We start from the raw sequence: 22991 nt of genomic DNA, 5'->3' as shown, positions 1-22991 counted from the left end.
CAGGCAGGGGCAGTGCGCACAGCGCCTGGCCGCCCCTGAGCCTAGGAGCTGCTGCCGGTTATGCTGGCCGCTTCCAAGAGCCACCCGACCCGAGGTAAGCGCCGCTTGGCCAGAGCCTGGACCCTGAACCCCCTCCCACACCCAAAACTCCCTTCCAGAGCCTGCACCCTGAACTACCTCCTGTACACTAATCCCCTGCCCTGAGCCCCCTCCCCCCTGCCTGAGGCTCAGCCTGGAGCCCCCATCCACACTCCAAACCACTCACCCCCACCCCAGAGCCTGCACTCCCTCCCGCACCCCAACCCTCTGCCCCAGCCCAGTGAAAGTAAGCGAGCGACGGAGGGAGGGGGGCTGGAGTGAGCAGGGCCCAGAGAAGGGGCAGGGCAGGGGCATGGCCTTGGGAAGGGGTGGGACAAGGGTATTTGGGTTTGCGCAATTAGACAGTTGACAACCCTATACTTGGACTTTCCAAGTATTGCCGAACACCTTCCACTTCCAGTGACTATGGAGGTGCCAGTCACATGTCCATAGTTAAGGCTGAGCTGTGCACTTGAAACAGAGGTTTAACCTCTTCGAGAGGTGTGAAAAAAATACTGCATAGCCTCAACATTACAGCACTTTAGGAGTTCAGAATGAATCTTCAAGAAAATCTGTTAATTATTTTAAGAGTCAGGTTTTAAAAAAAATGGGATCTGTAAAAAAAAAAAAAAAAAAAAAAAAGCAAACACCCAGTGCCAGAGTCTTTAGGTCTCTGGATCTTAACAGAGTAACATGGACTCTTCAAAAAGAACAGGAGTACTTGTGGCACCTTAGAGACTAACACATTTTCAGACTTCCCTAGGCTACAACTCAGCTGGCAAAAAACCAGGAACATGCTACGAGGTGTGATTCTGCATCTATGCTAGGAAAATGGTCAAATTTAGGTTGGGGTTAGCTAGAGTATTAGCTAAGCCTAAACTAAAAACTCAGCCACTTTTTCCTATACAAGATAAAGCCAGAGACTAAACAATCCCCAACTCCTCTCCCAAGGCGGAGTCTTTCCTGGTCTGAGTTAGGGGTGTGTGTGTGTGTGTGTAGGTAGGTAGGTAGGAGGGGCAGATGGGAAGCAGAGAGGAAGAACAAGAAAAACAGCTTGCAACCTGGGCAGTGGCTAACCAGTTCAGTGAGCTGTCAGCTTAGGCCCTTTCACCAGCATTAGATCCACCCATTAAAAAAAAAAAAAGAAGAAGAAGCATGAGAGATTTGATAAAAATAACACTTTTCTGCATTTATTTGTACACACATTTAAATTACAATTGTAAAAATCAAAACTAAAACTGACGTTACACTCAAAATACCAAAGACCAGCCTATGTGTAGCTCCTCTTCATATGAGTGTCAAAGCTCCAAAAGGGGAAACTTCATGTCAGTTTATACTCCTTGACATAGGCTCTGAGTTTTCTTTTTCCCCCAGGGGGTGCTCCACTGTCCTGCCCCAAGGCCCTGCCCCTCCCCAAGGCCCTGCCCTCGCTCCGCCTCTGCCTGCCCTGCTCTGCCCCTCCCTGAGGCCCCACCTGCCTGCTGCTCTCCGCCCTTCCCCAAGCGCCTCACCCAACTGATCGGTGGCTGCCACCCAAACAGCTGTGGAGTATATATAATGGAGTCGGTGCCTATGCTCCTTGGGGCTTGGAGGAATTTAACATAGGCAAGAGTGAGTATTGTAACAGCTCCAAACTGGCTTTTGGAAGGTCATTAGAAATTTAGCTGCCTATCAGTTTCCTGAAAGTAAGAAACCTAAATTAGACTCCCTACTCCCCAAATGAGAAGTGGGTAAACTCCATTTACCTGTGTTTACCCTCAATTACTTGGAGTCACCAACGCTCAAGCTCCAGATTCTAGCCAAGTCCCCTGCACTGTACAGTACAACATGGAACAAACCTCATGCTTCTTCCAAGTCTTTAGCACCAGAAGCCACACGTAAGCCTCACTCTCCATTGGTGTTAGACATTTTGCTTGTCCTCTCAGCAGTGCCTGGTATTAGCGTTCATGGTGGGGAGCAGCCTGACATGAGAGAAATGCTTCCGTCCAGAAGCCCTCGTGAGAGTCGGTTCCCATTTGTAATTCTACAGGTGCTTTGTGCATCGGAGAACTTGGCTGTAGACCACCTGGAATCTGCTCTCCACTGAGATCAAATGAGGCAGCTCCAGAGACTTTGGAAACAGCAGTGTGGATTCTCGTTCCATTTCCCTTCGGCCGGGATCTGCTTTCTCAGGGTGCTTCCTTCCCCTGCAGGACTCCAGTCACTCTATTCTGCTCACGGTGCTTCGACAGTGCTCCTGCAGGTCTGAGGGACACAAGACAGAAACCAGGGTCACTATAAGGGATATCAGCTGGACTGATGTTCCAGCGCTGTCACACTGTAATGTATTTGTACCTCTCCTCCCAGAGAGAGATCCTACACTGTACCCCACTCCAATGGGATACAGAGGCCCCAACCCCTTCTCTTTAGCTCTTCCCTTGCAGTTTCAGAGGGACAGAGGATTCTCTACTTCCCATCCCAGAAGGTTGTACAGTATCTGTGGGCCGTCAGACAGCTGCTGTGTTCCACCCCATGGCTGCTGAGAGTCAGTCCTGAAGCCCAGAAGGTGCAATAGAAACGCAGGGTATGATCGAAGGGACACTCCAGGTTGTTTAGCTTAGCCTGTGCAGAGTGAAGAGCAAACACCCTATACGGGCCCATTATAAAGCCGACTGCCCCCTACAGTTTACTTACAGCGCAGGATCGTGTCCTTAATCGGCCTGAAGCCATTCTCCTTGTGCGTCACATCGATATAATAGAGGCACCTCAGCTCCCGGGGGTAGTCTTTCCGATCAATGCCCTTCAGCACGGGGATGGCTCGCCCGTTGGCCATAGGCGCCTCTGCCAATGCCTGATGCATCTGGTACCTGCACCAGGGATCCTCGAGGAAGCTAGGGGTTATTAGCAGGACCCAGCAGTGGCTGTTCTGGACAGCATCGCACAGTTCTGTCGTGATAGCACTCCCCGGCATGGCATCCCGCAACTGCAGGAAGCAGCGGATGCCCTCAGTCTGGCTCTCCAGATAGGAGACCATCTCCTCGACAAACTCCAAGTCCTCGTTGCTGTGGCAGATGCACACGTCATAGCTCTTGGCCCAGCGGGCACTCCCTGCGCTGCTGATGCTCACCTGGGAGGCAGGAGACAGTTGTCCTAGGCTGGCCACCGCACTGCTGGTGGAAGAGCTGGCGGTTGTCACCAAGGAGGAGGAAGAGGAGGAGGGGGACTGTTTGGTGTTCAAGCTGCTTCCTGCGGAGCTGGAGCTTCGCTTGGGTTTCTGCAGGAGCCGCCTGACCCAGCCTGTGGAGTTTAAGAGATCAGAGTCAGATTCGCTGAAGGCTGAAATACCTCCTGGGCAGATTCACAGCCCCTCCCCATGCACCACAAGGAGCAGCTCCGGACATTGAACCTCCTGCTTTCTTATCATGGGGCCATCTGGGAGTTGAGTCGCAGAGACCAAGTGTCAGCCCTGCCCCAGGACCTGGGCAGACAGGTCTAGTGCTAAGGTGGAGCAGACAGGTCTAGTCCAACTGTGTCTTGAGAGAGAGGCCTTTCCCGACAGCTCCAGGCATGGAAGGGCACAGGGAGATTAGGATCTGAGTGGCTGGGCTATAATCAAAAACCAATTAAAAAAATCCTAGCTTTCAAGGAGGTTTTAACTGGAGCCACTGGGCATCAGGTCTAAAATACCCAGACTCTCTGGAGCCTCAGGATAGGGTCCTAGCTTGGATCACTCTGCCCTTCTTTCTGCAGAGGGAGATCCAAGCTCCAGGTAGTTTACTGCATATGGGACCCCGGTGAGCTGTAAGTACTGAGGTTCTCTGCACAGCAGGCTCTTGAGGTTGGCTGACAGACTAATGTTTGCACGGGTGCCCTTGGACAAAGCTTCCCCCTCCACTCACTGCTCTGCGGGATGGCAGCTGCTCCACCCCGCCCCAGATGGGGCAGCCTTTCCAAGGCTATGAGAGTTGGTAAAGTACCAGGGGATGAAGTGCAAAAATCTACCTCCTTACCGCTTACTTCAGCTCTCATCACCCCAAATCCCTGGCTGCTCTAAATTAGGAGTTAGGTCAGGTTTACATGGGAACTGCCAAACTGGATTAGACCTGAGATCTCTGTCTCCAGCAGTGGCCAACACCAGATGCTTTAGGGGAAGATGTAAGAATCCTGCAGTGCCCCCCACTGTTATAGTTAGAGATCAGCTCGAGCCCGGAAGCAGGAAGTTTAATATGTCAGAAACCGAGACACTGATGGTCACACCTAGTGGTCAGGGTGGTAGCGGTCATGCCAGGAACTGGAGCCAGGGGTCAGAGCCAGAATCAGGAGTCAAGAACAGGATTGGAGCAAGGCAGGAGTAGGGCTGAGAACCAGGCTGGAGCCAGAGCAGGGCTGGAGCAGGCTGAGGCCTGTGGAGTCTGTCCCCACTGTCGGGCAGGGGAGAGTTCCAAGCTATGAAGTGAACTGGGCAGACAGAGCTGCTGTGTTTCCCCAAGCGGTTTATATACCTGCCCTGAGAGTCACCAGACCAGCTCCTGGCTCCTGGATTGGCTGGAGCCTAGCAAAGGAGTGACTCATCCACATGTGTGGTTTAGCCAGGCTTTAGTTCAGGGATGACTCATCACCTCACACTATCCCAGCCAGAATTTGTTGTCATGAACTGTGGTAACTCAGGATTCTTTGACAGTGCCTGACTGGAGCTAGGAGAAAGGCTATTGTTCTGGAACAGGACAGGTACTGAGAGGAAGGGCTGTGAATGGGGTGGAAGATTTGGGGTTTGGTTCTGACCCTAACTACTGAAGGTGGGACTCTCCTGACTCAACTGGAAGGTTAGGTCACCTGGGTGAACTAAATGCACTGTGGATCCCCATGTGAGAGGGGAAACTGAGGCAGTGGTTAGCCCCAAAGCCTCTGCTACACTTCCCCTTACTGGTCTCCTTTCTAAGGTAAACAATCCCATCTTTTCTCCTAGGGAAAATTCTCATGGCCTTGATCATTCTTGCTGCCCTGCTTGGAAGCCTTGCTAACTCCCATCGTCCTCCTAGAGACAGGAGGGCCGTACTGCACACAGTATTCCAGAGAGGACCACACAGTTGATTTACATCTGTCACTATTGATAGGTTTCTGTATTCTCCGTCCCATTCCTTGTGCAGCCCACCATCTTACTTGCTAGGTTGGGGAGGGCATGGGGGGGTTGGACTGCAGCTGCACATTGAGCGGAGATCTCCACTGAGGCTGTCCGCAGCAGTGGCCAAGTCCCTGCTCTGAGCCGATACGGTTCATTTAGAATCTTACAAGGTGTGTGAGAGTTGAAATAGACGAGGAGTGGTTAGTGGTTCGCTTATGTCCCTTCTCAGCTATGAGAGCAAAGCACTTTATAGAGCTGGGTATGTTATCCCTAGTCTATAGAATGGGGAAACCGCACCAGAGTAAAACTGACTCTCCCAGGCTCATAGCGAGTCAGGGATAGACGCTCTGCCTCCTGTTCCCAGCCCCTTGCTCAATCAGATCAGGCTGTCAACATGCTGCTTGTTTACTTACCAGCCATATCGGGGTAACAGTCAGGTGAGAAGTGTCCACATGAATCTTGACCTGTAACAGAGAGAGGCAGGGGAAGGACAACCGGTCAGCAGCTGTTCTGCTTCCTTTCATGTTGGTATTAAATTCAGCATATTAAGCATTTGTAGGCCCAGAGCTCTTAGGAGTCCCAGTCAAAGACCAGGACACATTGTGCGAGGCGCTGTACAATTCCAGAATAAAAAGATCGTGCTTGCTTCTTTACCATTGCACCCCGTGCCCCCAACTCCTGGGGGAAGAACAATCCGCGTATTCCACGTGCAGACTCCATTAGCGAGCGCTGCGTAAGAGATCACTCATTGCCACGGGTGTCTGGTCTGGGGTAGACTGGGCACGTCAGTCTCCCAGGCCATCTAGCCTGCATTAAATCTACTTACTTAAAAGCTATCCTGCCCACCAACAGATATCACACCCTTCCATCACGAATCACCAAGGGTGTTGCTAAGGATATTGGCTGTAGCATGGCAAGGGGACAGCTGCTCCATAAGGGCCAGCGCCAGACTGGATACTTCGGGTTCTCTTGTGTTGCAACAGCAGGAGCCGGAGTGCGTTTGGATCCTTATTGTTGAATAGGCAGTTTCTTTAAAATAAGGAAATGAGACAAAGGCCATTTATTGCTGATGATCAAGCTTTGCTTAGACAAGCACAATGTTTGGATGACCTTAGCGTCTGGAAACACACCCAAACGCACCCTTCCACCCAAATAGGAATCCTTGGGAGCATGAGCAGAACACCCTCTTTCCAGAGTGGACACTTGGTCCCCTGGGCTTCAGTCCATCCTCCCAGGATGCAAACAGGCAGGCTCTGGCCTTGTAACAACTGTTCCGTCCCGCCCAGGAGCACAACTCAAACAGTGGGGTGGTCCAGAGGTGAAAGTAAGCCAGTACAGGCCGGTACGGTGTACCGGCAAGAGCCGGTACAGCGTGCTGGACTGGACCGGCTTCTCCAGTGGTGATTTAAAGGGCCCAGGGTTCCAGCCACTACGGGGAGCCCCGGGCCCTTTAAATCACCGCCAGAGCTCCGGCAGCAGGGCTCGGGCAGGGATTCAAAGGGCCCGGAGCTCCGGCCCCTGCAGGGAGACCCAGGCCCTTTAAATCCCCAAAGGCCCTGCCCCCACTCAGGACTCCTTTAAGTTACTTTCACCCCTGGGGTGGTCCCACCTATGTGCAAGCTTCTGCAGTCTGGTTTGTCTATTGGGCTCATGGCTCAGCCTCCCCCTGGCTCCAGGTGTCTCTCAGGCACAGGGGAGGCAGGCAGGCTCTGTTTCAGCTCCAGTCTTTGTGGTGCTCTCTGTGGCATCTGCACTGCCCAAGTTCCTGAACTACCAAGAGTACTCCTGGGGGAATTCTGCACCACTGCACATGTGCAGAATTTATGTCCCCTGAAGATTTCATTGCTTCCCCACAGAAAAATGACTTTCTGACGGGGAAGCAAAGGGAAGTCACAAGAGCGGTCATGTGACCCTCCCAAGCAGTATGTTTCAGGTGCCAAGGGCAGCTGGCAGAGAGGTAAATCACTGTGGGGCAGGAGGCAGGACTGGGGAAGACCTGGGTGGTGGCTCCTACCCTGTGCCGAGCTCAGCTGCTAGTCCCGGCTGGGCAGGATGGGATTTCCTCTTCCCCTGCACAGCATCCAGGGCTGGGTCAGACCCACCCCCAGATTTCTCCCTCAGCTACAGGAATTTCTGCAAAGTTCTCCTCTCCCCGCCCCCCCCCCTCCCCGCTTCCTGCGCCCATCACTCCTCAGATGCAGGGATAGGGATCCCTGTACAGGGAGCTGCTCCCTCATCCCCCCAACCCCTGTGCATCCAGCCCCCCACACACTCAGACCCTCCCCCACTGAGCCCCACTCCCCCTGCACCTGGACCACCCCAACAAGCCACCCACACCTGGATCCCCACCCCCTGAGCTCCAACCAGCTGCACCTGGATCCCTGCCCCACTCCCACAGCATCTGGACCCCCCACTGAGCCTCCACACCAACCTCCCTGCTGAGCCCCAACCACCTTCACCTGGACCCCCCTGCAAAGTCCCATTACCATTGCACCCAGAACCCCTCAATAAGCCCCTGTGCATCTAGAGCCCCCCCGCACCCAGATCCCCCACTGAGCTGCCCGCACCCAGATTGCCCCATATAGAATCCTCTCAACCCACACCTGGATCCCCCCACATTAAGCCCCTTCCCACTTGGATCCTGCCTTGCTGAGCCTGCCTGCCCACACCTGGTGCACCTGGCATGGATGGGCAGAGAAGGGCAACACAAATGATAAGAGGTATGGAACAGTTTGCATCTGAGGAAAGATTAAAAAGACGGTGATTGTTCAGCTTAGAAAAGAGACGACTGAGGGGGATACAACAGGTGCCTACAAAATCATGACTGGTGTGGAGAAAGTGAATAGGGAAAAGTTATTTACCCCTTCATATAAACACACAAACTAGGGGTCACAGAATGAAATTAACAGGCAGCAGGTTTAAAACAAACAAAAAGAAGTACTTTTTCATCCAATGCACAGTCAACCTGGGGAACTCGTTGCCAGGGGATATTGCAAAGGCCAAAAGTATAACTGGGTTCAGAAGAGAATTAGCTACGTTCCTGGAGAATAGGTCCATCAACGGCTATTAGCCAGGATGGTCAGGGATGCAACCCCACACTTTGGGTGTGCCTAAACAGCTGACTGTCAGAAGCTGGGACTGGACAACAGGGGATGGATCACTGGATAATTGCCCTGTTCTGTTCATTCCCTCTGAAGCATCTGGCAACAGCCACTGTCAGAAGACTGGATACTGGGCTGGACCCAGTATGGCTATTCTTATGTTCTTAAATACACACACTATATTTCCAGGAACACAGTACAATTATTTCTGGAAAGCTGATCTCAGGGTCTCCCTCCTTGGTTACAACAAAATTTAACTAAGAACACAATTTAATAGATTCAGCAATTCCTCCCCTGCTCTCTCCAGCAAAGACGATCTTAACACAAGATGGGAGGGGTAGAGAATGGGGGAGCACCTGCTCTTTTAATATTTTAATTTGGCTGCGTGCGTGATTTCCTAGGTTAAAAAAAACCAGCTGTGTGTAATTATTTATTCATCTGGGGGTAGCCCCAAGAGCACCAGCCACACTATGTTCAGCACCATGCAAATGTGTAATAAAAAGATGTCCCTGCCCAGAAGACCTTACAGTCTAAGTATGACAAGAGATGATGGATGCAACAAACAGATGGAGAATGCAAAGGGGCAGTGAGACTATATACCATGAGTGGTATCCTCGCACATGATTTGCACCCTTCGGGGGTTGGTTATTTTCAGACAAGATTCTGAAACAATGACACCGCTGAGGTTGGGGCCAAAAATCGGATTATATATTTTTGCCATTTGTAATTTATGTTTTCCCCCTAAAATAAATGCTTCAAATATGGTAAAAATTCCCCCTTGCTCACCTTTTCCCTCCCCCAACCAACACGCCCAGGACCCTACAATAATGAGCCAGTGTGTAGCTCGAGAGCCCACAACTCTACAAGAACAAGCCGACATCTGCCGTCTTAGTCTCATGAATGACCCTCCAATCGCAGATGAGCGAGCACTGTCTCAGCCCTCACGTTACTCTAACGAGCCAATGCTTAGTAATAACTAAATGCACGAGTGACCTTACAAAAATGAAGCGGCATGTGGAGCCTTAGGGCACACAAATGATAACAATCTGCTATGCACAGCAGCAAAGGACCTCTGTGCTCTGGGAAGGGAGTTATATACTTAAATTAGTACCAGCACATCCCATCTTCTCTGCATCTGTCCCTTAGAGAGGGGGCTACTTGGGGCAAGGGCTCCTTACGTTTGTCTCATAAAAGGCTGAGCGAGCATGTTGTTGGGCCTTGCCTCATAATTCCTAACAACAGTCATGTGATGGGCGGTTTGGTAGGGGAAGCTGCATGGAGACCTCTCATGGGCACAGCTCAGGCTCCACAAGTCGGGAAGGGGCTAGGCCAGAGGGGTGGCAAGGCTCAGTGGTATTGTCTTCATTCAGCCAGGCGGAGATTCCCCATCATAAGTCAGTGCAAAGAGCACAATGTTACGTGGCGGCCCCCTCTGCTCAGCCACCCCTGGCCTGGGGCAGCGATCACAGGTGAGGCCAGCTGTTGGAGATGGGAGCTGTGCAGAGCCACTGGCCTTCTGTGAAATGGTCCTGCCCTCATGGAAGCCCTATAGCTCTTGGAACATCCCTGAGGCCTGGAGGGGTCATTCCATGGGGGCAGGGTGCAAGCCCAGCCCCCCCCCCAACCAGGCCCACCAGCTGACCCTGAGGAAGTGGGTCATGACAGAGCCATCATGCCAGGACAGCAGGGTCGCACGCAGCACTTTTTAAACCCCTCTAGCCCTTTCCAAGGAAAGCCTCCAACTAGCGACCTGGATGTCGGGCTATCTGAGTAAGTCTGCAGAGAGCCTGAAATGAGAGCCCAGAGAGGAAGGGGCTCTTCCGTTAATCTCACCACCTGATAACCCTGAAACCTAACAATGTCATGCAAGTGGCAACATTAACTGTTTCACTGTAACAGAAATATCCAGCAGCTTGGGGATAGTGGCAGTGTTCCCTCTGGCTGGGGGTGCAGGCTACAGGGTGGGGCAGAGGGTTGGGGTTTGGGGGGCTGCAGGCTCTGGGGTTGGGCCAGGGATGAGGGGGTTGGGGTGCAGGAGGGGGCTCAGGGCTGGGGCAGAGGGTTGGGGTGTGGGGGGTGTGGGCTCTGGGGTGGGGCCAGGGTTTGGGGTGCAGGCTGCCCCGGGGCTGCAGGCTGCCCCGGGGCTGCAGTGGGGAGAGACGACTCCCCACAGCCCTCTCTTGCTGCAACAGCTTGGGACCTGGGAAGGCATCTCTCCCCAGTCGCGGCAGCTCCAATGGGCCTGGGCTGGGCCGAGGGAGGGGCTCCTCTCCCCTGGCCACAGCCGCTCCCCGCTGGGGTGCGGCACCCCTCCCCTGGCCGGAGCGCTGAGCCCCTGCACGGGGCTTAATAGGCAGGTATGCAGCCATGCAGCTTAGAGGGAACTTAGGTGGAGTTTTGCAGAGCTCCCCTAGGCATTTTTCCTACATCCCACGGATTTCCCTCCCCACAAAACGGACTGACAGCCAGCCGCTCGCAAAGCTCGTGGTCTGCACCCCTTAGGGTTTCGCTGGGAGTCTCCAGAATCAACCTCTATCTCCCAGAGGCGACTGAAGCCAGACCAAGAGATTTCAGGCTGCTAAAAGTCTGGTGGCACAGCGGGGCTAAGGCAAGCTCCCTGCCTGGCCTGGCCTGGCCCTGCGCTGCTCCCAGAAGCAGCCGGCACGTCTCTGCGTCCCTTGGACAGAGACAGGGAGGTCTCCGTGTGCTGCCCCCGCCCCAAGCTCCGACTCCGCAGCTCCCATTGGCCGGGAATTGCGGCCAACGGGAGCTGCGGGGGGCAGTGCCTGCATTTCTGGCCCCACTCCAGACCCCCAGCCCAGAGCCCACCCCGGCCAGAGCCTCACCTCCTCCCGCAGCCCAACTCCCTGCACCAGTGCGGAGAAAATAAGTGAGGGTAGGGAGAGCTGCAGGAAAGAGGGATGGAATGAGAAGGGGCGGGGCCTCGGAGGGGGCGGGGCCAGGGTGTTGGGTTTTGTGCAGTAGTTGGCACGGCTCCCCACACCAGCTGCCCTCTGCAGCCTGCCAGCCGGGCGCGCTCAAAAAGGGATCTGAGAAAAAGGTGAACAAACCCGGCTGCCAGGCACATGCTCCACCCTGCTTCCCTCCGGCTGCAGCGTCTTGCCCCGGCCCCCCGGAGCGGCCCTGCCCGCTCACTTGGAGGCAGGAGCAGCTGCTCACCCCGGCCGGCGCTGTGCGCCTCGGCTGCCCCGGGGCCCCTGGCCGAGCGCTGGCGGGGAGGCGACAGGTGGCTACTCACCCAGCCCTGCGCGTCCGGCCGGGCTCTGGGGTCCGTGCGCCCCTCCCCGCCGGGTCACTGCCAGGGCGGCGCCGCTCCGTGACCCGTCCGCGTCTGGCTTTCCGGGGCCCGCCACCTCTCCGCTCAAGCGGCGGGCTGGGGAAGTCGGCGGCTGCTCCCCGCCCCTGCAAGGAAACACCAGGCGGCCGGGCTGGGTGGAGCCCCAGGGCGGGGCTCCCGAGCTTCGCACGTGGGTTCGCGGGAGGGGAGGGGGGCACCGATTTCCCCGGGGGTCCCCAGGCGCGTTGGGGGGACAGGTGCTGCCGAAGCGGCATTGGGGCGGCGGGGGGCGGCCGGGCTCTGCTGACAGGCCCTGAATACGGCTCGCCAAGAGCAAGGGAGAGACCAGAGCCGAGCAGGGGGGGACCCCTCCGGTGTCTCTCCCCACCCGCTCTACGTGACCCCAGCCGGGCTCCGCAAGTGGCCCTTCTCCCCCGCTGTGCTGCCCCCAGCACTGCTGGGAGGAGATCCCGGCTTTGCGCTGCTGTCAGTTAGCCCCCGCCTGGGGCTGCATAGCAGTGACATCGGCTCTCTCCCGTCCCGTCCCTTGCGATCAGCTCAGAGCTACGGACCCGCCCAGCTCCGCTCAAAGAGCCCCACCGGTCTCTGCTCCTCCCTGGGCGGGCTGGGTGTTCCCAAGTCCCCTGGTTGGCTGCCTGCGAGGCCCACGCCGCTTGACTGACAGCGGCTTGTTTTGTAACCTCACTTCCAGCCTTAGAAGCCAAGTGTTACCCAACCAGGCTGGGGGTTCCCAGGCTAGAACGCGCTGTAGCCGGTTCCTGGCGGGCTCTGCAGGGAAAGGGGCCGCCTGGTGTAGCTGGAGGGGTCCCTGCTGAGCGGGGAACAGAGCTGGGCTCCCAAGGAGGAGCACCCAGGTGAGAAGGAAGTGGAGATGGGCATATAGGCCTGCTGCAGTGTCCACCTCTGCAAAGCTGTCCGGGCAATACCTGGAGATAAAGTGTGCATTTCTAATAGTGAGGGTAATTAACCATTGGAACAATGTACCCGGGGCTGGGGTGGATTCTCCCACACTGGCTGTCTTTCCTTCCAGGCTGTGTGGTTTCCCTAAAAGATCTGCTGTGGCTCAAACAGGAATTGAGTCAGGGAAAGTCCTATGGCCTTTGCTATGCAGCTCAGACTAGGTGATGGCAGCGTCCCTTCTGGCCTTAGAATATGTGCAATCTGTGTGGCCGGACTGCGCCTGAGTGTGTGAGCCCAGATCCTCCAAGGTTTCAGGTGCCTAATTCCTAGAGTTCCCAGATCCCAAGGTATTAGGCACCTAACTCATTGCTTTCAGTACTGTTTGGCTTGGGGGGCAGGGGAGGAGAGGGGTCACATGCCTGTTCTCAAGGTGCTTTCCTTTGCCTCCAGGAGACCCGACACTGAGACAAAGGAGACAGAAGGCACAGACCAGGGAGCCGAACCCTCAGGATGAAGCACATATCGATCCACTGGTTCCGTAAGGGTCTTCGCCTTCACGATAACCCTGCCCTGCTGGCAGCGACGACAGACTGCCGCAAGCTCTATCCCATCTTCATCCTCGACCCCTGGTTCCCAAAGAACATGCGGGTCAGCGTCAACCGCTGGAGGTTTCTGGTCGAGTCGTTGAGAGATCTGGACGAGAGCCTTCAGAAACTGAACTCAAGGCAAGTCCTGTCCAGGCAGATACTCCGCACGAGTATAGGGAGGGCTAATACAGTTAGCTGGGGTTGTCTCTGGTACCTGGAAAAACAATGGGCCTAATTCTGCTAACCCTCTCCACATGGGACCCGCATTGCATTCACTGGGAGCTGTGTACATACAGGGCTTGCAGGGTGGGCCCAGTAGATGCTAGAATTCTGCTTCCTTGGGTCCCTCTGGTCCCAGCTGCCTGGAGTTCCCTGTCCTGGAGAATACGGTGCCATTGAGCTGCGGATTCACAGTGCAAAGTGCTGGCAGGTTCTGTGCCGGGAGAACTGCCTTCCTCTGAAAAATTCAATCTCAGTCAAACAAATGTATTTTCTCCTCTCCCCCCCAATTCACAGCTGTTACTTTTAAACAATGAAATGCTTCCATCTGCTAGATGAATGAGCCCTACAGGGGTAGCTGCTTCCGCGCCCCCCCCCCCACCCCAAATACCCAGGGCCTGGTTCTCTGTAGCTCTGCTCCCTGTGACATTGTGACACCAGTGCACGGTTACCATTCTGACTCAATTGTGTGTGACGCGCACTTCGCTCAGGTGTGGTGAGGGCGTGGGGCACTGCAGAAATGGGCTCCCAATGCACATCCCTCTAGATGGTCCCAAAGTAGGATCAGGAGCAGCCCCAGAACGTCAGGGAGCTGCTTGAGCTTAACTGAATGGGGATTGAGCGGCCCTTTCTAAAGGGCACTTCGTTATGAGAGCAAGTGCAGCGAAGGAGGGCTACAGGGCTGGAGTAACCAGCAGCAGAAAGGCTTTTACTGAGGGGTTGATGGGGATGAATTTGTCCAGGAGGGGAGGTTCCTCACAACCCTCTGTGTCTCCAGCTGCCTAATTGAGATGCAGCATGCAGCATGCTTGAGAGGTCTTAGACATGAGCCGCTTCGCCAAAGGGGTAGAAGTCAGGTTCCAAAATATCCTCATTGCCAGGATCCCACATCGGACCGCTGTCTTCCCCAGCTGTGTGGCCTGCATTTCCCTTCCCACCCTGGGAGGAGCAGACTGCTGCTTACAATCCGTGTCCCAGCTGTGGAGGGGTAGGGGCTCCTTGCACAGCTCATAGGCTGGAGCCCCAAGGTAAGACTACCGAGGGACTCGGCATGGAGCGATCTCATGCTCTGTGTTCCCTGCTAAGCTGTCCGAAGTAGAAGCCAGAGCAACATTCTAAGCCTGAGGAACTCAACCGTCCCTCAGCCAGGAGCTTGAGGGATCCACCCGACAGGCCATAAAATGGAGCAGGTTGTAGCTGCCCTGACTTTTGACATGGAGGTGTGACCCATGGAGACAAGTCCCAACATGCCATGCTTGGAAGTGGCCTAGCATGACTGTATGTGTAGACTACAGTTCCCACCATGTAATGCTCTCTCTTGAGCCCAGCCACCAAACCTGGACTCCTGGGCCTTGCTGTTTACCTTGCCCCTGGCTGACTAGGTTTTGGTGGCGTCTCCACAGGCTGTTTGTGGTGCGTGGCCGCCCCACGGAGATATTCCCGGTCCTCTTTAAAGAGTGGAAGGTGACGCGGCTGACATTCGAGATAGACACGGAGCCCTACTCAAGGCAGCGCGATAGTGAGGTGGCGAGCCTGGCGGCTGAACATGGCGTTCAGGTTATTCGGAAAGTGTCCAACACCTTGTATGACACTGACAGGTGGGTCCCAGGAGTGGGGTCCTCATGTGGCTTGCTCATTGCTGGACATTAAAGCCCCTGGAGTCCCAGCAAAAGAGGGTGCCAGTGCCCTCTGCCCCGGGGGCTCTCCCCAGTGATAGGTCCCTTTGATTATTCACAGAGTAATTGCTGAGAACAATGGCAAGGTGCCTCTGACCTTTGTGCGCCTGCAGACGCTCCTGGTGGCGCTGGGACCACCGAAGCGGCCCGTGCCAGCTCCCACTCTGGAAAACCTGAAGGGTGAGTGAAACAAAGGGTTTGGTAATATTTTAATGATTTGTATATGTGCCTGAGTTTCCTTCCTTGCAGGTGTGTGTCACCTCGCCATGTGGGTGGAAGGAACTGGTTGAAACCAACCCAGGTCAAGAGAGGGTCCTGAGTGACAAGAGGAAGTCCCATTGGCACTCAGCAGTGGGACGCTCTGGCAGGCGGGGGCGGTGTGTGTGTGTGTGTGTGGGGGGGGGTTGCGTGCGCGCAACGTGGCCCTGCCTGGACACAAAGGACTGAGTCGTGCCTGGGTGGGAATGAAGAGTGGGCTTCTGAGGAAACTGGCTGCTCTCCCCAGGCTGGGACCAGACAAGGGAGAGAGACTGGGACAGAGATGGAGTTCGACCTAGCATGGCTGGCATTTGCGCTGGCTTGGCCTGGGTGGCCTATGGCTTAACTCTGCCTCTCTGGGCTAACGTAAGGCCTTCCAGCTTCGATAGCCAGGTGACTTATAAATGGCTCCCTTGTTTGGAAAAGGCTGCGTGGGTTGTTGCAAATACCCAGTGAGAGCACTGTGCCCTGACAGACCCAGTACAAGCCCCTGCAGGAGTCTGGGTTGGTTGGATTCGCGGCAGGGAGCCGCAGAGAGAGACAGGGTTTGTTGGTGCCCAAAGGCCCAGTCTCAGAGTCCTGGAAGCCAGGGGCTGCCTCCGTGGAACTGTGTGGATCCTTGGGGCTGGGCACACTAAAGGGATTGGTAACAGGCTGAATATAGACCAGATCCTGTGGACGGTAAGTATGGGACAAGCCTTTGTCAATGTGGTGGTTCTCTGCTAGGGGGACATGTCCCAGCACTTTGACTGCAAGCTTCTGTGGTTGGTATTCTATGTTTCCCCTGTGTGTTCCAAAAATCCCTATGCAGTTTCCATGGGAAATGGGATTCTTCTTCTCCTAGACTTTGGTGTAGTGGTGTTATGAGGCTGTAAAACAGTTCCTGTGTTCCACCCCAGAGGTAGCTGCATTTCAGTACTGGGTGCAGCAATCCCTGTTTAGTTTTATAAAGCACTTTGAGATTCTTTACAACTAAAGAGGCTAGACAAATGTACGGTATATTTTAGTGCTGGTGCACGGAAGTACTGACTGTGCCTATTACCCCAGATTGCTGTACCCCCTGCAAAGACAACCGCGATGCAGAGTATGGGATCCCTACGCTGGAGGAGCTGGGTCAGGACCCAGAGCAAGCAGGTCTTCGCCTCTACCCGGGAGGAGAGTCTGAGGCGCTTTGCAGGCTTGACTTGCATATGAACAGAACGGTATGGTAGTTAGAGGGGGAGAGGGGATCAATGCTGAGGCCTGGGGCAGCGAAGGGGTAACACTGAGCCCTTGAGCTTTCAAGCAAACGGTGTAAGAGAAGCATCTTAGGTTGATTCCCTGCAATGTTGTGCTGAGCCCACATGGGCTTTGGCAGGAGCGTCCTAGAGAGATCCAGGAGCATGGCTGTAAGTACAGCACTGCCAGCAGCTCCATTAAAGACCCCAGGCCTAACTCATTGTTGTCTGGCACCCGCGGTCACTTACCCCTATGCTAAGTGACTGCAAAGCGGGTGGAAAACACTAATTAGAATGGTAGTGCCTGGAACTACTCCCCTCTCTGTTTTATTTTGGTCCCAGGATCGTAGGTGCTGGAAGTAGGGGTGCGGCCACACCTCCTGGCTTGAAGTGGTTTCCATCATATATCGTTAGGCCATCCTCTTCCCTTGGGCAGGGAGTCCTCTGTCTGGCTTCGGGCACCTCTCATCTGCTTCTCTTGTCCTTTTTCAGGCCTGGGTGTGTAATTTCCAGAAGCCCCAGACTGAGCCCAACTCCCTGAACCCTAGCACCACCGTGCTGAGCCCTTACATCAAGTTTGGATGCTTGTCCGTGCGAACCTTCTGGTGGAGGTTGGCTGAAGTCTACCAGGGGGTAAGGAGGAAACCAGGTTTGCTCGGCAGTTCTTTTATCAGGCAGCTGCTTGCCAGCGCTTGTGTTAGGTCTAAAGGAGCCGATAGGTGCACCGTGCAGGTCAGAGTGCTCTGCCCTGCAAGGGCTGCTGGATCATACGGGTGTGGGGCATTTGGAGTAAGATTTATTGCTCTGGGTAGGCAAATAACCTTCCTGGAATGGTCAGTGAAGATGCTGCTTCTGTGCCAATGGGAATGGGGCATGAATGGCAGCAGGAGGAGGATGGGTGAACTGGATGGTGCAGTGGGTTAGACTTAGACCATAACCTCTTGGGTTTAAACCCTAGAATCACAAAGGAAAATCTGTCTCGTGGCTCGTCCTAGGCTTAGTTTGTCCATCAAACCAGGGGATTTTAGGGTTTGGCTCTGTCGTAGCCTCTGAATAAGAAAGCCCAGGCCTAGAAGGGCAGGGGCTGATGTGGATCAGGTGTGAAGTACCTTGGCGGAGCTGCATGCGTGATGGAAGCTTTTTACAGCCCCTCCTTGGATTATGCCCAGCTCTAGCCAATCCTATTAATCCCTCATTTTCCAGAGGCCTTAAAGTCCCCTCTGTGTTTGAGTATATGAATGCCTGGGAAATCAATAGAAGTAATCCCTGCCAAGGGACCACCATTGGATCCCTTCTCCGGGGCTCTCCTCGTTTATGTGCCAGAGACAAGAATGACGTCTGCCCTTTTTTGACAGAGGAAACACTCCAACCCACCCGTGTCTTTGCACGGGCAGCTCCTGTGGAGGGAGTTCTTCTACACGGCAGGAGCTGGGATCCCCAACTTCAACAAGATGGAAGGCAACCCCGTGTGCGTGCAGGTGGATTGGGATAACAATCCAGAGCACCTCAGAGCCTGGAGCGAGGTACGCATTTTTGGCCACGTAGGCCAATGACAATGATGTCCCAGTGACAAGAGCCTTGTAGCAAGGTGGTCTGCCAGGGCCGGGGGAGAGAGTTCGATTATTGGACCCGGTTAGGAAGGGGTCAGGTGATCCTTGCAAAGGGCCGAGAGAGGTTAGCTGGAGGGAACGTTTAATCTGAATTAACAAACTGCGCCCTGAGGGAAGGGCCTGGTGAGTCCTCCCTGGCCTCTGGGAGCCCGGCCAGCAGCCTTACACGCCTGATCTTTGTTCTAGTGCACTCCTGGCAGGGCCGTCCCTCTGCCTCCCACCACTGAGCGTTGGAGAACCGAGTGCTGACGCCAAGGAGGTTAGCGGTTGTGCTGGCTAGAGGGAACGCACTTAGAGACGGCCTGGCTGTCGGGTCACGCCCTCAGGCAAGGCTGGCATAGGAGAGCTCTTGGATTGCTGGGAAAAGTGCAGCAAAGCTTTCTCAATTACATGTTTATTGGGAGCTGCAGAGCGGAATAGGACGGTTACATGCCCAGTGCTTGCAGGGCCCGAGTACATCCTGGTGTAACTCTAAGTGGAGTTCCACCAGGGATTAATTTGATCCATTCTTGCTGATGCTTGTCTCAAAGGGAGAAGTGCTCAATACAGGGATGAGGTAGAGACGGTGTGAGGAACAGTCTCTCGGCAGACAATAGACATGGTCACCAGATACCTCAGGCAGGCATTGGCAGCCAGGGCTAGAACCTTGGTCCTTCAGCTTCAAAATACAGTAGCTGCCACGCGAGGTACCAGAGATCTCCCTTGGCTGGTGGCAGTAATTGGTTGCTTAGCTCTATGGGTCTGGCCACCAGCCCCACACCTCAAGTGAAGCCAGGAGTGTAACCCGCACATGGCTGCCTGGATTAGCTTGCTGGAGGTTTAAGCTCAAGCTCTTTCCCTGGCAGGGCCGGACGGGCTACCCCTTCATAGACGCCATCATGGCCCAGCTGCGCACTGAAGGCTGGATCCATCACCTGGCCCGGCATGCTGTGGCCTGCTTCCTGACTCGAGGAGACCTGTGGATATCCTGGGAGCAAGGGCAAAAGGTCAGGCATGTTGCAAGGGGCTCTGCTGAAATGGTGGGGGCCTCCAGGACCTTCATGGTTGACAAAGAAGCAGACAGGCTGGCTGAGGGTTGCACCATTGCCCTGCAGATGTGGATAGCCTGGAGTTCATCCCACCCTGCCTGCCAAGGAGCAAACAGTGGGGAGGGAGGTGGAGATTGCACCACGGCCAATGGCTGCGAGGAGCAAGGCTGGCCTTATAACCCCCCATGCTGCTTGGAGCCACTGGGAATGAGGCTGGGAATTCCCGCCCTACTCCAGCCCAGCTGCCCCATTCCCACCTCTGGCAGCAGGAGCTACCTGTGGTCCCACTGCCAGAGGGGAGATCAGGCTTGCCCTTGGGCTGCTGAACAAGACCTGCAAGGACGTGGGACCTCCAGGCTGTCATTCATGGTGCTGGGCTCTACAGCTGGTCGGGTGGGAATGGAGACTGGAGAGCGGCCAGAGGCTCCTGCAGCCTTTTACCCAGTGAGAAACCAAACCCGTTCCGATGAATTAGTGAGCGTCTGAGGCTCTTCCCTGCCTGCAACTCTGGGTCCAGCGCCACGCAGCTAAGCCAGGCTTGGAAAGGGAGGTGTGAATAGCCACGGGCATGGCGCAAACCTGTTCCAATGGCCCCTTCTCCCTGGCTGCTCTGACAGCCCTTCCCTAATCACAGTTATATGGCACCAACCTACAGGTGCTATCTTTACCCTCCACTTCTGGTGCTACACGGGAGGTGCCAATTCTTTCAGAAAGCTGTCGGGGTTCCTGGCTGGGCGCCTTGCCCACCCAGGTTGTGTGAGGGTGGGGGAGTTCCCCTGCCACAGCCGGGGTGGAAAGTAGGAGGGGAAAACGGGAATGGAGTCCACGTGCCACCTGGATTGACTCCCTGGGGACCGGCTGCCTGATGAGCAGCTGCCACCCCTCCTTGGTGCCATGGGGCAGGAGCCCAGGCAGAAGGGAAGCTGAAAGTTTTGGAGGTGGGGGTGGGTTACGAATGATCTCACCCTTCCCCAAAGCATCCACTCCTCCCACCCCAGGTCTTTGAGGAGTTGCTGCTGGATGCTGACTGGTCCCTGAACGCTGGCAACTGGCAGTGGCTGTCGGCGAGCGCCTTCTTCCACCAGTTCTTCCGCGTCTACTCGCCCATCGCCTTCGGCAAGAAGACGGACAAGGGCGGAGAGTATATCAAGTAGGTGCAGGGCAAAGTCCAGCAGAGCCACGGTGGAGCCCAGCCTCTTCCTGGATCATGCGGGCGTCTGCTACAGCCCAGCGAGCGCTGCAGTCCGAGTGGGGCTCCGGCATGGCATTGCAGAGGGGACATAGCGGGGGTGGGGGAGGGTTGGGGGTTTCTGTCTTTCTATCTCCACCCAGGAGACTGGTAGTGGCAGTGAATCCTTCCAGCTCTAGACCGACAGTGACTGGAAGTAACCCCCGTGTTGGGTGGTCTGTGAGGACAGGAAGTTGGGAGCTCTTGTCAGATTGCTACCCCCACCCCCGGTTGGCAGCTTCAGTGGACAGGCCAGGAAATGAGTGGGCCAAAGATCCCATACCATGCTCTAGCCCCCTCAGCCTGGGCTGGCTAGGACACACTGGCGAAGGCGGTTGGCCCTGAGGGACCTGTGGCTCGGCACTGAATTCCCACCTCGGCTTGTATCTTGTGGGGCTGACTGACCCACCTTGCCTGTTCCTTTGGGGCCTGACCCTCCTGCAGGAAGTACCTCCCTTTCCTCCGGAAGTTCCCTGCTGAGTACATCTATGAGCCCTGGAAGGCGCCGCGAAGTATGCAGGAGCAGGCAGGCTGCGTGATTGGCCGAGATTACCCCAAGCCCATCGTGGTGCACGAGGTGGTGAGCAAGAGGAACGTGGAGCGGATGAAGGCAGCCTACGCCCGGCGATCGTCCAGCACCACGGCCCAGTTGGAGGGAGGGGGTGGAAAGAAAGGTATTAACCCCCCCCTTGGCCTCTCGGGCTGGGGTTTGAAGTGCAAGGTACTGGCTGTGAGGAATGGGAGGAGACAGTCCAGACCAGCCCTCCCTTGGGGAGGCATCATGGCTAGTGGCTATGGCTAGGACTCCAGGGACCTATGTTCTAGTCCCAGCTCAGCCACTAACCCGCTGGGTGACCTTGGGATGTCACGTGACTGCCCCGTGCCTCAGTTTCCCCATATATAAAATGGTGATAACACCACCAACCTCTTTGTAAGGCACTTTCAGACCTATGGATGAGAGATGCTACGCAATGTTAATTATTATTATTATTATTATTGCTGTGTGGCTCTCCCTGCCATCTGAGAGATGCCTGAGTCTCCCAACCATGCCACCACATGCCAGCATCCACAGCTCTTAGGGATGTAGTGCAGTGTCTGAGCAGGGAAGACAGGACAGCCCTGCCCTCTTTAGCCTAATAAGCTGGCTGCTTGTTTCTCCCATTAGGTGCCAAAAGGAGGACACCTGCTGGTCCCTCTGTGGCCGAACTGCTGACAAAGAAACCAAAGACTAAGGGCAGCTGAATCCCTCAAGCACTGCCAGTGGATCTTGCCAACGGGCCAGTCTCTTCTGTGCCACAGGGGGAGAACCCCAGGCGGCACGAGAGCCCATTCCCTGTTCTAATCCCTTGACTGACCGCTAGGAGCCCTGGCCACCTGAGTCCAGGGAAAGCCATGATGGCACTGCCTCTCTTATTGACTCAGGAAACTTTTTCATGCTGCACCCTTTCATTCAGCCTGTTCAGCGAACTGTCCTTTGGTGCTGGTGCTTTCTATGCTGCTCCCAGGCCAGAAGCTGAGTTTCTCTTTTGGAAAGGCCATGGAGTGGATCAGTTTGTCTGAGTGCCTTAGGGTGAATTCACCCTACAGCACTTGGGGAGGTAGATGTTTCACCACCCCTGTTTTACACACAAGTGAACTGAGAAACCGAGCTTACTAGGCAGATTTCCAATGGGAGCTGCTGGATCCCTTCAAAATCTGGCCATAATTGACTTGCTCAGATCACTGAAGGAGGCAGAGCTGGGAACCGAACCCACATCTTGCACTACATTCCAGTGCCTTCCACACAAGGTCTCCTTCCCTGGTTACTGCCCAGCGCTTTCTTTATGCGGGTTGTTGCAGACAGTTAGCCACAGGGTACATTTTAAACTTGCCTCTCAGCAAAACAATTCGTGCAGCCACCAACTCCTCTGGGCTGGGAAGCGCCCCAGACTGCTGCATTGTGGGCTGGCTCCACAGAAGCCAAAAGCACACCAGGCTTTCAGGGAGTGGAAGAATTTTTTTTTTTTTTTTTTAATTTAAAGGGCACGTTAATAACTTGCTGGTGTGCCGAATGCCCCAGCCAGCCTGGCTGGAAATGGGTATTGAACTCCCTGTTTAAGCTTTGCTGCCCCCTTTGGCAGACAGCAGCTTGGGAGGCTAAAGTGAGGGATGCTGGATAGGGACGTTGCCTTTTGCCCATCTTTGTGCTGAGCATGAAATGCTGGATACTCATTGCCGCCGTCCTTGGGACCTGTACGCCCTGTTTTGTGGCGTGTCCAACCCAGGCATAATTTCACTATCCCTTGGCTATGGTCTCCTGGGGTATTAGAGATATCCCTAGAAGCACTAGGTGGAGTCTTACAAGAGCTAAAGCATGGGGCAAAGCTCATCTTGATGTCCTAAGCCCATCGTGGTGCACGAGGTGCTGAGCAAGAGGAACGTGGAACCAGATGCTGGTGGTGAGACTATTAAACCAGAGAGACACTCTGACTGAGCCACAAGAGGAAGTGGATGGACCAGCCGATATCTGAGAAAGTGGGCTAGGGAGAGATGTTACTGAGGGGCAACCCATCCTAAATTCTCAGTTACTGAGGAACAAGCTACACTCATCACTATATTTGCTTTCCACAAGCTGCTCTTAGTATAACCTTTTAGGAGTAAGGTACCCAAATATTGGATGCTAATATCTA

General features: G+C 54.9%; 2 protein-coding genes across 4 annotated transcripts; one reads left to right on the top strand and one right to left on the bottom strand.

Moving 5' to 3' along the window:
- Positions 1-1241: 1241 nt before the first annotated feature.
- Positions 1242-12108, bottom strand: TIRAP (TIR domain containing adaptor protein). 2 transcript variants are annotated; one of them, XM_054005700.1, is made up of 5 exons: positions 11540-12108; positions 6006-6208; positions 5593-5643; positions 2752-3354; positions 1242-2322 (listed from the first exon to the last, which is right to left on the bottom strand). In XM_054005700.1, exons 3-5 carry the CDS (start codon positions 5597-5599, stop codon positions 2279-2281), a joined length of 654 nt encoding a protein of 217 aa, XP_053861675.1. In that variant the 5' UTR covers positions 5600-5643; positions 6006-6208; positions 11540-12108; the 3' UTR covers positions 1242-2278. The 2 variants fall into 2 exon arrangements, with proteins under 2 accessions (XP_053861675.1, XP_053861676.1); XM_054005701.1 differs by lacking the exon at positions 6006-6208.
- LOC128823431 (cryptochrome-1-like) lies at positions 11270-22667 on the top strand. Of its 2 annotated transcripts, XM_054005698.1 has the most exons (12): positions 11315-11341; positions 12291-12453; positions 12950-13224; positions 14709-14903; positions 15043-15161; positions 16287-16441; positions 16949-17089; positions 17812-17979; positions 18912-19052; positions 20093-20244; positions 20767-20996; positions 21488-22667. In XM_054005698.1, the coding sequence occupies exons 3-12, from the start codon at positions 13010-13012 to the stop codon at positions 21562-21564; spliced, it is 1593 nt and encodes a 530-aa protein (XP_053861673.1). In that variant the 5' UTR covers positions 11315-11341; positions 12291-12453; positions 12950-13009; the 3' UTR covers positions 21565-22667. The 2 variants fall into 2 exon arrangements, with proteins under 2 accessions (XP_053861674.1, XP_053861673.1); XM_054005699.1 differs by lacking the exon at positions 12291-12453 and having other exon boundaries at positions 11270-11341.
- The last annotated feature ends 324 nt before the right edge of the window (positions 22668-22991 follow it).

Source organism: Malaclemys terrapin, chromosome 15 (assembly GCF_027887155.1).
Source record: "Malaclemys terrapin pileata isolate rMalTer1 chromosome 15, rMalTer1.hap1, whole genome shotgun sequence".
NCBI classification, from domain to species: Eukaryota; Metazoa; Chordata; order Testudines; family Emydidae; genus Malaclemys; species Malaclemys terrapin.
The sequence above is the reverse complement of the archived record's forward strand: the minus strand, read 5'-3'. Positions and strand labels throughout refer to the sequence as shown.